Source organism: Halyomorpha halys, unplaced genomic scaffold (assembly GCF_000696795.3).
Source record: "Halyomorpha halys isolate HHAL.00 unplaced genomic scaffold, Hhal_1.1 Scaffold449.1, whole genome shotgun sequence".
NCBI lineage: Eukaryota > Metazoa > Arthropoda > Insecta > Hemiptera > Pentatomidae > Halyomorpha > Halyomorpha halys.
The window spans coordinates 294,099-308,766 of NW_027115881.1; the positions used below are offsets into that span (position 1 = coordinate 294,099).

General features: G+C 30.2%; 1 protein-coding gene across 7 annotated transcripts in view; it reads right to left on the reverse strand.

The window, feature by feature from the left end:
* Positions 1–14,668, reverse strand: part of tn (tripartite motif containing protein thin) — a 229,808-nt gene that overhangs the window by 36,155 nt on the left and 178,985 nt on the right. For all 7 annotated transcript variants that reach the window (XM_067052843.1, XM_067052842.1, XM_067052838.1 and 4 more), the window contains 2 exons: positions 5,750–5,972; positions 3,404–3,529 (listed from right to left, as the gene is read on the reverse strand). In XM_067052843.1, coding sequence (XP_066908944.1) covers positions 3,404–3,529; positions 5,750–5,972 — 349 coding nt within the window. The remainder of the gene's footprint in view (positions 1–3,403; positions 3,530–5,749; positions 5,973–14,668) is intronic.

Sequence of the window (14,668 nt, forward strand, 5' to 3'; positions counted from 1 at the left end):
TAGAAACGAGTGAGTTTGGGTGGTTAGGGAGTTTATTATGGAAGGAATAATATCGGGTTCGGGCTAGATCGGTTACATAAGGAACATTTAGGTCTTTATGAATTACTATACTAAATCTAATTTAAGTTCTTACATCTGTACGTCTCATAAACATAGATTTCCCACAATAATTTAACTAATTACTGATTTTTCAGTATATATTTTATTAAATGTTGATTTTTCAAAAACTGTCTCTTAGAAATTTTTGAACGCAAAGAGTACTATTAGGGCTCATATTTTAGCAGATTTACTCTACTTTAAATCTATGTTCTATTAGGTTTTATAGTTTCGTGAGTAGTTAGAAAGACATAGAGCTAAGAATGAATTTTTTTTTAGAATTGAAACAACCGCCATTTTGTGTTTCCACTTGGACTCATCAATTTTGACTAGTAATTATAGGTAGTTTTCATTAAAGTAATAAAAAATTGGGTTGAAATAACTGACTTTTGCACTACTATATTCTAAAATCTGTGACAAAACCATGTATGTAACAATAAAAATACTTGAAAATATTTGGTTTATGTAAAAGACTACATAACGAATTTAACAATATTAGTACTAATGAATAGGCAATATTTAACATTGAAAATATATTTGAATACGCAACATAGAGATTTTTTATTTATTTACTATTTACTGACCCTCCAACCATCTCTTTAAAAAATTTACTTCTTGGGTCTTGGTAATTGAACTTGGATTTTACGATTAATAAGCAATGCCGGTGAGCTACTACACTGTATTCGATGGTATAATTATTTTATACAGAATGGCGGACTTGACTACCGACGGGAGTTACATCGGCAGAGCTAAACTTTACTGGGCTGTACGAAACAAAATGGCAGAAATGCCTCCTTTGGCGTAGTAAAAAAAAAAAAATTATACAGAATATAAACGTTTCCAAACATTGAATTTTGTTTAAGATCAAAACATTTAGGATAAAGTATTTTTGTGCCGTTCTATATTGGATTCAAGCCAAAATTGTTTGAGATTTATTTTAAGTATTTCTAAGAATATGGTCTCTGGGCTTATAAGATCTGAACAAAAATATGAAGAGACAAGCTCTTAAAAAACTTCTTATTGAAAGCAAATAGTATTAGCATTCAGAAGCACAGTTTCGTTTTATTTTTCAATATTTATATAGGGTGTTTTTTTAAGCCCGATAGAACTTGAAATTGTAAAAAATAACACAAAAAATTAAATTGTAATCAAAATTTTTTTTTTATTCGAAAGATCAATACGTGACATTAACATTTGAAAATGATTTCGGGCATATGGGCACCGCGGCTGTTCTTGACGAAGCGCATTCTGTAAAATTGTGTTCAGCGATGAGGCGCATTTTTGGCTTAACGGGTTTGTTAATAAGCAAAATTGCCGCATATGGTCGTGCGATTTGACACCTCTCGATTATTTCCTGTGGGGCTACGTGAAGTCACTGGTTTATGCTGATAAACCAGCAACAATTGACGCCTTGGAGGCCAGCATTGTTCGTGTTATTCGTGACATACGGCCAGCAGTGCTCGAAAAAGTGGCCCAAAATTGGACGTCCAGAATTCGCTTCGTCAAGAACAGCCGCGGTGCCCATATGCCCGAAATCATTTTCAAATGTTAATGTCACGTATTGATCTTTCGAATAAAAAAAAAATTTTGATTACAATTTAATTTTTTGTGTTATTTTTTACAATTTCAAGTTCTATCGGGCTTAAAAAAACACCCTATACAATAAAAATAGGCTTATTAAAACTGTAAATATATTTTGGGATCCTTAAAATTCACATTGAAATAATTCTCAACAGAAAAAAAAGAAAGCAGCACGTATATCCCTGGAACGGATTAATGGATTTTCATTATAAAAATAATTTACTACATCTTCACATTTGCCATTAAATGGAAGGTTTTTCAGATAATGAAGTTAATATACTAAATTCCTATTATTCTTCAACGTAAAGTTGCCTTCAATGGGCGTGATATGATTCTCATCTCTTAGCGTCATTTTTACTCAGAAGGAGAGTAGGGTCATGCATTCCTTGATTTTTTTCATTATTATTATTATAAGGCATCAACCAACTCGGAATCATTATTACTTTAATTTCCGAAATTTATACAAGTCCTTATTGCCTAAATTTCCGAATTGAAATTTATAACTACCTAATGAGTTTACTTGTAGTGAAGTTTTATGGTAAACTTTTGAGTGATTCAGAAATTCAAAAAGTTTATTTACAGTCTGTTTGTTTTCCTGCAAAATTGAATGGAGATCTTCTGATAATTTATACAAAGATTTGAGGGAGTCATATGCTTGGCATTTGGTTAAGATATGTTTTACGGTATGTCACGGTCCGCATGTCTGGCATACAGGTGAAGAATCATGTGCCATAAGGTAACCGTGGATCAGGAGCGTAAGACCTATTCGAAGGCGCGTCAAAATCATCTCATCTCTGCACACATTTCTAGTGGATGGTATCCAAGGGGAAACATCACTTCTGATTTCCCGTAATTTATTGTCGAAGACATTTGATGCCATTTAAATTTAATTCTCTGCTTAATGACGGGAATGAAGTCATCGACAGGCAGACAGGCACTCCGCGATGTGGAATATTCTTCAGAAATCAGGACCTTTTTTTGCCAAATTTTCAAATTTCAGGCGCTTTTTAAATAATGCTAGATTTTACTGTCTTAAAGTTTCAATTAAATATTTCAAAAGTGATACGTGGGGCGGGTCCGGCCTGGAAGGATTGCCTTTTTTGTGTTATGATCTCCTCTTGTGAGATTGCGACATATCGTACATCGACCAACCTACTCGCTATAATTATCTGTTTGAAAAGTTAGATAAGGAAAGCTACCATGGAGGGCGGGAGTGGAGGGTTTCACGCCGTTTTTCAATTTTAGGCGCTTTTTAAATATTGCTCGATGAAACTCTTTAAGATTCCTCGTTTCTGTTGGTGAACTTTAATGAATAATTGATCTTTTTATTTAACTGGTTTGTTGTGAAAATATTTTTTAAACTGAGTAGAGCTGTCAATGAATTTGTAGAGATGACCTGTATTTTTGTTGTTGGGAAACACCAAATGAATGGCATACACTACTCTTTTTCAAAGAGAAAGTAAAGCTTCATAAAATTGGAGAGTTACGTTGACGTAGAGGTTAATAGGATTGTCCGCCATTGTAATCTAAATCAGAAGACTGCCCGTGATTTGTCCCAATGCATCTAAATCTCATCATTAGGGCCGCCATTTTAGCATCCTGGTAGATTGCCCCCTCCATTATATTCCTCCCTCCATGTTATAGTTGTAAAAGGTAATGGTAAAAGTTAAGCTATTATAACCAAAAGAAATATTACCAAATGCACTGATACAAAAATGAAGTTTACCTTGTGGATGAAGGAGCTTCGTCCTCTGTGCTGGTGTTGTTGACCGCGGTTCTGGTCCGCCATGGAGCTGGAGTTGTTGATGTGTCCTGTTGGTAGCTGGTAGGAGTTCGGGTCGTAGGGGAACGCCTATCTCAACAGAGCACAGGGAAATTATAATTTAGTTGAAAATCTATTAATATTTAGAAATTTAAGTATTACAAATAACTCTGTAACCCTCTAAACGACCTATCGGTCATTTTGATTGGCAGGGGGGGGGGGAACCAAGGGATGTACCAGAAGTGAAGAAAGGCGGGAACACTTGGCTGGTTTAAACATCCTCTCTCAAGTTTAGAGATCCCTACATACATCAGGGATTCACAAGTGATCTCCATTTATCGATAGCAATTTTGTAAAGTAACAAGGTAAAAATGACAAGCAGGCCTGATATTCTACATGCAAGTAAAAAAAAAACAATTTTATTAATATTATTCAGCAGCTATTATAATAACAGTCTTCGACGGCTATGGTTATAAACTGTATGTTCCTAAGAACATATGTCCTAATAAGGTGACTTAACTGGCCGCTTTGGAGCCAGAAGAAATGACCTTTTTTGCCTGCTTGACTAAATCATACGTTTCTACTTTATCAGTACTAAAGGAAAGAAGTGGCCATCAGGTACAATTCCATTGGATGACCGCATTTGTCCAACTATTTTACGTTTAACATATGTTAAGTCAGTTCCTTATAAGTCACAAACATCTCATCCCTCCTTCTGGACCTTTTTCCTATACTCCCTTCGATCCCATTGGTTAACATCATTATTGCTCAATAAATCTACGATGTTATTGGGTATAAGTAACTCTTCATTAAAATCCCTGCCTAATAATTTTAAGATATCCAATAAAATGAATACTCTCTGCCCCCCTCTTATCTACTCAATATTTGATTGGACAAATCTTCCCTAGTCTAACGTTCCTTTCTGCTATGTATTTATATGTAGTCCTGAGAACCAGAGATGACATTCATTCATTAGGCTTAAGACATGGAATTCTTAGCCTTCAGCCAAGTTTTTCCTACTTTGTAAGAAGTTTGTTTCAATGTTAAAAAATAAATCAATATTGATTCTTGGGCTATTTATCTCGCAAGTGCATAGGGAGTCATAACAGCTAGGTCTACAGCATCAAAAAGACCATACCATCGATTTTGTACAGCTAAGTTTTTGAAAAAAACAATAATACAAATAGTGGTAACGAAAATGTTTTAGAACCACAGTCGCTTGTTCGCGAGTCCACTTCAGGTTGCAGAAGAGCGATGTCCTCGGAAAACTAGTTAAAATAAAATTATATCAAATGTTATATTTATATTTTATTATTGTAAACTTGAATAAAATCTTTTTTCCACTTATTTTAAGAGTAGATGTTTAAATGACTTTTTCCGTCAATAAATCAAATAATGTTTTCTTAGCACTACAATTTCAGTATCCCATCAAATCATCTTTACCCTTTGTCTTTAACCTACCGACTGCCCTACAGTATCCTTCAATAATATTTCTCCTACCCCTATCCAACAGACCCTCTACCTTGGATACATCTTGATTAACAAATAATTTTGAGTTCTCACAGAAGACCGAAAAGATTGGATACTGCACGTCGATTTCGACTATTACAGCATTTAATACATTTACCAGACGGATTTCCATGACTATAACAAGGCATATCTGGACACATGAAGTTGATCTTTGGAGCTAAGCCTTCGAATTCCTCTCTTTCTAATCCTTACAATCCAAAATCCTTCATAAAATCCTCAATACTCTTTACTTTGCCACAAATAAAATCGTCCTTAAAGACCCTAATGATCCATATACAACAGATTTAGTCAAACCAGAAATCAATCATATTATAAACTCCATAATCACCCAAACCCACTAGTTTCTAACCTTGCTTTCTCTTCCATTCTTGACAATCTTCCTTGGCACTTGTAAAGAAATGACCTCGAGACTTTCTTGGTGGTGACTACTTGGTGATATTATTAGAGTGCTACCAATAGGTAGTTTCTCTACATGTCTGTATATAAATACAGTTGAAAATGTTAATAAATAAATTTTTAAAAAACAACAATATTATAATTCAATCATGAACATGAAAAATAACACCTTTTTCGGCATGGGAATCAATTTGATGGATATACCCATGTATATTGTATGTATGACCCTTCATACCAACACATTCATAGGCCGGTTAGAGGGTTATTATGATATTAATATCTGACTTATTACTTCGAGACATAGATATTCTTGTTGGTGCGTTAGTTATAGTTAGTCTTTTATTAATAAACTACAAGTATGGGAATGATGATAGATATACTAACGTGGGAGAGTAAGTCTCATCCCTGCTGGACTTGCGGGCCTGAGCAGCTCTGGCCAGCAATGGTCCAATGTCACTCTTGTCTCCAGTTGTTGTTGCTACTTGTTCTTCGCTGGACTCTTCACTGGAATCTGTCTCTTCACTGGAACTGCTTTCTTCTTCTTCTTCCTCCTTCGTTGCACTCACTGGTGCTGGGGTGGTGGTGGTTGTTAGTGGTCTACCTACTCCTGCAATTGTCCGAAAAATAAGGATTTAATGATTAGTCAAAGGGTTTGTACATTCAAATTAATCCAAACTTTGAAGATTGATTCTGATTTAATATTTTATTTTTTAAAGGATGGACCATTTTTAGCAATCATTATTTCAAAGATAGATCATTAAGTGTTTGTTTGAAACCATTGTTAATAATTATGTTTAAAATGCTATGTAGGAGACCAAAAATAAAAATGAATGTATACTATTACTAACTATAATACAACCATAGTATATATCACTATAGAGTTATGAATACACAATATTATTAAACAGAATATGACTCCCATTCCCCCGATTCTAAGATTAATGAAAATATTTCATTTGATAATATATCAATACTATAAATTTGACTAAGAAAAATACTAGAAGGAAAATCCAACATTATTGAATATTTTTTTTTAATAAAGAGAAGATGGTTGGACTTGCAGAAACTTATTTTATTTTACTACTTATTACTTAGTTCTAATTATTAATATCGTCAACTATCTTCTCCTCGTCAACGGCGAATACATCATTGTTTGTGTTTATTTATACAAAAAAAAACATTTATTTGTAATAGTATACAAATCTTGGGAGTATAAAGTTAAAAAAACTTAAATAAAATTTATTTAAAAATTTAAATTTAATTAATTCCTTCTCAAAAAATTTATTTATTTTATTGACAAGTAAGGAGAATAAAAAAAATATATGCATAACTCTTGTAATAAAAGAATTTTGTATATAAACATATCATCTGCAATCATATTCTATTATATTGTGGAATTTTGAATAAACAAGGAATTAGCATTTAATAGTGGAAAACGTTCCACCAGAAAATTTAATGTTTGGATAAAGCTATGGATTAATCCATATCTTCCATTGGCCTAATCAATTGCAATATATGAATCACTTAAAAATTAAAATAAATTATAAAAATAATGTTTCATGACAGGCATAAATTTGGATATGAACGTTTTTATTAAAGTGATAAAAAGAGAAAATAAAATGACCTGATACTAAACTACAAAAAGTACTTTATTTCTAAATCTGTACTGTAGTAATTATAGTAGGATTGGGATTGATATAAGTCCGAATAAGTTTTAATTCTTATGAAATTGCAAGAAAACCCTTTTTTCATAATGAACCGCCATTTTATTTTATTTACATTTAGTAAAATATTTCTGACTGATTATTGTGTGCAAATTAGTTTGTTGTTTAATTTTAAATTGTAAAAAAAACTATGTTAGGTACTGGATATGTTTTATGTTATTGTTATGTTTAGGAGATTCTATAAAGATTAAATGTAAAATGTATGATTTCATGCGTTTAATATGTTTTGTGATTAATTATTTTCGTTTAAAATTACAGATTAGGTGCTCTTTCTATCCTAGACTTTACTTATTAAATAAAACCAAAATCAAAAGAATCACTTTATTTTTTAAAAAATATATTAAGTAAAACCAATATAATGTAAGCAACACTGTTATAAGAGTGTGATTTATACAGTACATATAATTTTTAGTGTTGAATTTTTATAATATGTAGATATTGATTAAAAGCAATAAAAAAAGTTTATTTGTCTTAATTAAAATGAAAAATTTTTTCAAGCATTTACTGGATCTTTTAGCATGTTTTATGCAAGTGTCTTTATTATATTATTTTATTTTAATAAAATTAAAGAATAAATATAAGAATTACAGTTCAATTTAATAATAATAAGACAGAACTTTGTGCAAATAAAAGAAATACTGTGTAACTTTATAATTAACCTTGAACTGAACAGACGGAGATAACATTCATAAAAGCAAGGAGGTTGTGGTTATGATCAGAAAACACTATAATGGAATATAATGTTTAAAATATGATGAAATTTGATCTAGATTTTAGGGCTTCTTGTCATTGTAGAATTAAATTGATTATTTGGTGTATCAGGTAACAGAAGTAAGTCAGATCAGGAAGTGCTGATGCTATATTTCTGGCGCCCGAACACACATTTCAGATAAGCTCAATATATGCCCGAAATGAAAAGGAGGCAACAATATCCTTTTATACGATAATGTATGCTTGAAGGTGCTTTCAATAGACCACTTGAAGTAGCAAAATAAATTCTTTCTGCTGATGAAGTTAGCAGTTGTAAATTTGAACTTTTTAATAGTTACTGCTATGACATGTATCTCTTTTTTGAGATTGAACAATTTATTTAGTTCATTAAGTGTTATATTTTTATTATTATAAAGATTTAAATTTAAATATGAGAGAAAATCTTAAACAAAATAAGTTTAACCATAAACATGTAAATTCTCTAAAATATGGAATCATTTATTTAAGGTTGTTCTTATAAGTTTTCTTCACATTTGATATAGGTATTTCAAAAAACATGATCATCAATCTAACAAACAATAACATTAGCTTTAAAAGCCATTTTTCATATTTTGTAATGTAGTTATGTATTTTCCACTTGCATAATATCACATACTATTTTATGTCGAGAAAAATAAGTAAAATTAATATTTTTGTACACTTATACAAAATTAAGTTATTCAGATTGTGTAACCAATTAGAATCAAAGGCTTTTTAGAAGTTTAAACACAATTATGGAAGCTTCAAAGAAAATATTTTATTGCAATCACGCTCTGTACAATTTAGTATGTTATGGGTATTTTGATATTTATGTGTGATACCTGAATTTTTACTATTTACGTTTTTGTGCGAGTCCATAGCTTGGTCAGCACTCTAGAGCGCAGCCACCTGCTGACCACACCATTATTACACTCTAATCCATTACTACATACCCTCACTCTATCAGAAGATAGCCAAGATGGAATTAGAATCAAATTAATATACAATCAATTCAGTTCTAAATTGGCTTTATCAGAACTGATTAGTGAACATTACAAGTATCAATTAATTGTCAATTAAAGGTTGACAAATTATTTTGAAAAAATAAATTTGTGTAAAAAATAAAATATTTTTTATTTTAAGGTTAATAGTTTGCTGTATGTAATAAAATTTAGAAGGATGGTTCAGCTGGCAGGAAGTAAAGATACAAACTAATAAAAATTCTATTTATTGGTAACCAACATATCCTATCACTATTACATCTCTATTGTATGATTCTTACAACAGTTTAATTATTTCTTAATTGTATTATTACTTTTCTCATGTTCCATGTTTTTTTTTTACTTGTAGTCAATAATTTTACTCTCTTGATTGAATTAATTTTTACTGTTTATTATCTTGTTAATGCATCCTTTTATTTATCTTATGAAATTTGTTTGGCCCCCTGCTATTCTCATTCAAACCATTAAATTACCTTATTAATATATTTTCTGATCTGTCTGTTAAAGCTGTTCCTAACCGTTGAACCCCTACTGTCGTCTTTACTCCCATTTCTTATAATCTTAACTCCTAGCTCATTCTAAAACCAATTACACTCAGGTGAGTATCTCTATTATTAAAAAAAAAGTAAATCTGTACTTATACAACCTATAGGAGTACAGTACTTTACAAGGAAATACTATTACAAACCAATGGTTGTTCAAGGAGGTGACTTGGTCAGAATCACGTTTCATTGCACCATTTTTACTCAATCAAGGGTAGTTAATTTATGAGGTTGGATATACCCCGGAGGGCTACCAAACCCACAAAGGTGAATCATGGCTTTAGTGAAACAGAAAATAATAATCTGCTATGGTCGTTTTTGAAGCAGGGTCCTTGGAATTAGTTGTACAGTGCCTTACCAATGAGCTACCAATTCTCTTCTTTATTATTATTTTTCTTTTATTACCTCTTTTCATTCCTTCAACTTGTTTACCTAACCCCCTTATATTTTTTATTATACCATACTTATTTATCATTTACTTTGCCATTCTTTCTTATAATTTTACAATATTTATTACTTTTCTTTGAAGATTTATTGCTCTAGCTGGACATCAGCAAAAATTTCACTCATTATTGTACTTATTATTTATTAGTATTTTATTAATTTATATTTATCTTCTTTTAGTTTACCGTATTCTTATTTTTTACACTCTTTCTATTGTTATATTGTATTTTAAAATATTTGTATCTTGTTTCTCTTTTAGCCCTGAAGAAGCTTTGCAAAGTGGGTGAAATGTTCATCACCAATTTTTTACTGTTTGTACCTTTGCTGACTGCCAGACTATCCACCTACAAAATATTTTATTTATAAAATGTTCAATTCTTTCTTATTAAAAGAATGAAAGTATCTAATTTTTATTTTTTATGAAATGAATAAACCAGTCTTACATAAATATAATAAATATTTATTGATTAAATCAATACAATTAATTTAATTAAAATAAAACAAACTTGACTATCCCTTGGCTTTCTTTCTGCGTTTACTACTTTTCAACATTGTTAATTTAATTCATTAAATACTTAATTATACATGCTAATACAATTATATTTCTATTACAGTCAGTATAAATTAGGATCACACAAATATTCACACATAAGTTTGCTTTGTTACATAAAAACATGCAAATATAGCAAACATAATGCTAAAATACAGCTGTTAAATACTTACAAGCCGCCAATCTTAAAACCAATTATATATAATGTATTATTACTAATAAAATTGGGCAGCAATTTAAAAGGATCAGAATATCAATAAAGTTTGCAATTTAAATAAAAAAAACATGATCATTATAAATAATTATTATTTGAGTATCCACTTGATCAATTTAAATTTAAAATTATTTCCATATAAGAGTCCAAATAAACAAGTCTCAAGAAATTGTTTATGTATGTAAGTATTACAAATAGTAATATTTTGAAATCTCCTGTAACAGGAGTTCTGTTGTTGTTAGTATTAGTAAGTTATTTCCTACTATCAAATAAGTTATTTGATTACTTTAATGAAAACTGTGTATAATTACTAGTCAAAATTGATGAGTCTGCCAAGTATTGTTAGGGGGGATAAAAAATTGTGGCTGTTTTAAAACATTAATTTTTCATTCTGAGCTTCATACCATTAAAACTACAAATATTAGAAAATCTAATAGAATATTATTCAAGGTAGAGTAAATATAAATATATGCCCTAATAGTGCTATCTTCAATAGTTCCCGAAATACAATTTTTTAAAACCCAACATTTCATAAAAAAATGTGCCGAAAAATCAATAGTTAGTTCAATTTATTTTGGGAAATCCATATCTCAGGAATCTTTAGACCTACAGATGTCTGCTAGCACTCCAATTAAAGCTTGTTTAACTCACTATAAAGAAGTCTATAACAATAGTTTTTATAGTATTAGCATATTAAATTTTTTCTGTACTTCAAGAAATCAATTTACTTTAGCAAATGTCATAAAAACTACTACCCAACCAAGGATGAACATTATAAACTACTTTACAGTATGTTAAACTAGCTTTAATATGGGTTCTTGCACAATTCTTTACTTCAAATGGTTCCTGGAATATATCTTCTCATAAATCAAAAATTTTGGTCACACAACTAAAAATCAACATTTAATGTATTTATTTTTTAAACTATAATAAAATTTTGTATATATGTATATATAGTTGACCGTAAAAATTTGTTTCTCTTTTGACCGCAACCCTAATCATCTTCTTATATATAATAAAATTTATTAATGCTATATGATAAACGGCATGAACTACTTTACAGTACAATCAACCATTTTTAATATAAGTGCAAATAGACATCTGTAGTCTACTGTTTCATGATATATGATTATTTTCCAAAATAAATTCACTAATTACTGGTATTTCGTTATGAAATATTGTGATAATTTAATATATATTTTAGAAAATGTATTCTACCTTATATGATATTGTATTAGGGTTTCTAGTGTTGTTGGTAGTTTTAATGAGATGTAGCTCGGAATAAAAAAATATTTTTTTTTTAATGTTTTGAAATAGTTAAAATTTACTAACTAACTAGAATCTAAATAAAATATTTGCCACTGTCAACAACTTTTTTATGTTGAAAGTTTGGACTAGGGTTTATTTTAATAAATATTCTTCCGATTTAATTCAATAAAAAAAAAAAAAAACTGTACGATTTATAGTGGTATTTTTTAAAAGGTTATTGTATACAACATAAGCAATCAATCAGATCACCATTAATTTCAAATTATCAAAACCAACCTTTATATTTTAAAAACTTGAATTCTAAATTATAGCTCTGTGGCAATTAAAATTACGTTTATACTTCCAACCAATTTAAAATCTGAATCGAAGCAATCAAGCGTTTAATAATTCTGAATTAACAATGAAGTGCTATGAAACTCAAACAAGTTTCAGTTCTATTCATTTACAAAAGAAAATTAATATTTATATTCAAATTTCTAGTTTTACTATTCGATTAAAGTTACTTAGTCATCTTTTAAAGAAACATGAAAGCATCAATTTTGAACGATTCGTATATATAAAGTCAGTTACAAGAACCACTTCTGACGGTCCGCAAACTATACAGAGCATGCGCAGAACAAGTTTTCAAGACAAAACTTGTACTGCGCATGCTCTGTACAGTTTGTGGACCGTCAGAAGTGGTTCTTGGAACAGACTTGTAATGAACTTGGATCATCAGTTGTGAGTGCTTAGTTCAAAAGTCTTGTTAGTTCAGTCTATCTTAAATTATTCCAAAGAGGTAATTTATGTGAAGTGGAATGTTAAAAAAAAATTAAATTTACTAGTTTTTTAAGTACTTCATCACAGTAGATTGATAGATTTATGCTAATAATATTAAATTTGAAATATCACCGGTCTCAAGAGAAAATACTTCCCTGGTACTTACAAATAAGAAGAAATAGTGTAAGAACAATAATTACAATTGAATAAAACCTTTTAATAGAAAGCAGCCATGTTAAATCTTTCTCCTTAGGATGTACAGTGGAAGTCACAGGGTATATATGTAAGTATTGCTCAGTTGGTAAGTATAAAAAATGACTATAATGAGGAAATTAACATGTTGAAAAATTCTTTACTTCGCAGCAAATAAATTTATCAGCATATTACACTTAGAAAACAGATACATATATAATGGTGTTTACAAACAAGGATGGTTATCATTTGCTTTTTATCTATGGCACCATAATATTACCCAGAATTCACTGTTGATTATATCAATCTGGTTTTCTCGAAGAATTAGAAATTTGGAAGAAAATGTAATTCTGATAATTTTCTGTATGTAAATCTTATTGATTGAGAATACAATTGTTTAAGAAAGGTGCCCCCTCACTTCTGAACTGAAATTCATTATGCCATCTAGTGGCAAAGATAAGAGGTAGGAGACCTGGGCAGCCTTCTTGATCCCCAATAAAATAGGGCTAAGAACCAATCTGAGTAGCCATCTTGACCTGGACAGGAAAAGAAAGAGACAGAACTCTTCAAGAAGGTCTCTTCTCATAAAACATGAGGGAGTAAAACCTTAGACTCAGGCGAGAGAGGCGGCGGCGGCTGGAGGATGAGGAGAAAGAACTAAGAGGGAACCCTTCTTTCATATACATTTTCACACCAGAATCAACCTTCAAGCCTCAAGATCACCACACAAATAAACTGTAATATTTAAACCTATTAATGTAATGAAAACAAATTTATCACTAACCAACTAACCATATTGTAACTATTTTGTTTAAACCATCCAGCAAATTATGTCAGAAAACTTATAAAGACAGAGGTATTTTATTTAAAAGCATATTGTATCAATTTATTTAAATACAGTCCACTCCATCATTACAAGTATTTCTTTATTTAAATTTCTTTATTCAGCTTACCAGCATATAATAATTAATTTGGGTAATATCCCCCAATTTTTACTCCGGGGAATACCTAAATTAAACAATAGTCTTATAGTGGATACAGCATTCAGTTATGGAGAATGCGGTGGTAAATTATCAAATGTTGATAGGGTAAAGAGGTTGTAAGAATAAGTATCCCAGTAAAAGACTGAGTTGGGGAATCGAAACAATAATTAAACTTTCCTATTTACAGGGGTTCATACGCATTTAGTGGCTATACGGTCCGTTATTTAGAAGTACCCTTAAAGAACAATAACCTTAACCAAAAGTTTTATTGTATTATATTGTAAAAAAAGAAAATACTTATATCATCACGTCTCATTCTTATCATACAATTATTCCTCGGATTGCGTTTACATCCTTGGAGTCTAGGGTTTATCGGTTTTTAAAAACCGGTTTTTTGGAGATAATTATGAAATTCGATAATCGGTTTTTTAGTAGAAAATATCGGTTTTCTATAGAATATCGAATTATTATATCAGGCTTTAAAAACGATTAAGCCTAGTTCGGTTGCAAGTGAGAGGGTATTTTCTATTTCGGGGAATTTTGTGAATAAACTAAGGACACGGCTAAATAGCAAATCGATAGACGTCCTCTGTTTTCTGAAATCATATTTCATTAAACAAAAAAATAAATAGAATATTCAAATTTGTATTAAAATTGCCCGGAATAGAAAATACTCGGTCCTTTGCTTAATTGTCTTTAAAACTAAGATTGATTTTAATAAGAATGTATGCATAAAGTTTATTTGCTCTTGTATTTCGGCTTTGATTATAATTTATATTATATAATACACAGGTCTATATTTTCTAGTTGTTTTTAATAACATTGTTTTTTTTTTAAAAATAATATGGTTATTATAAAAATATGAAAATATATTGTTTTTATTTATTCGAACCCTT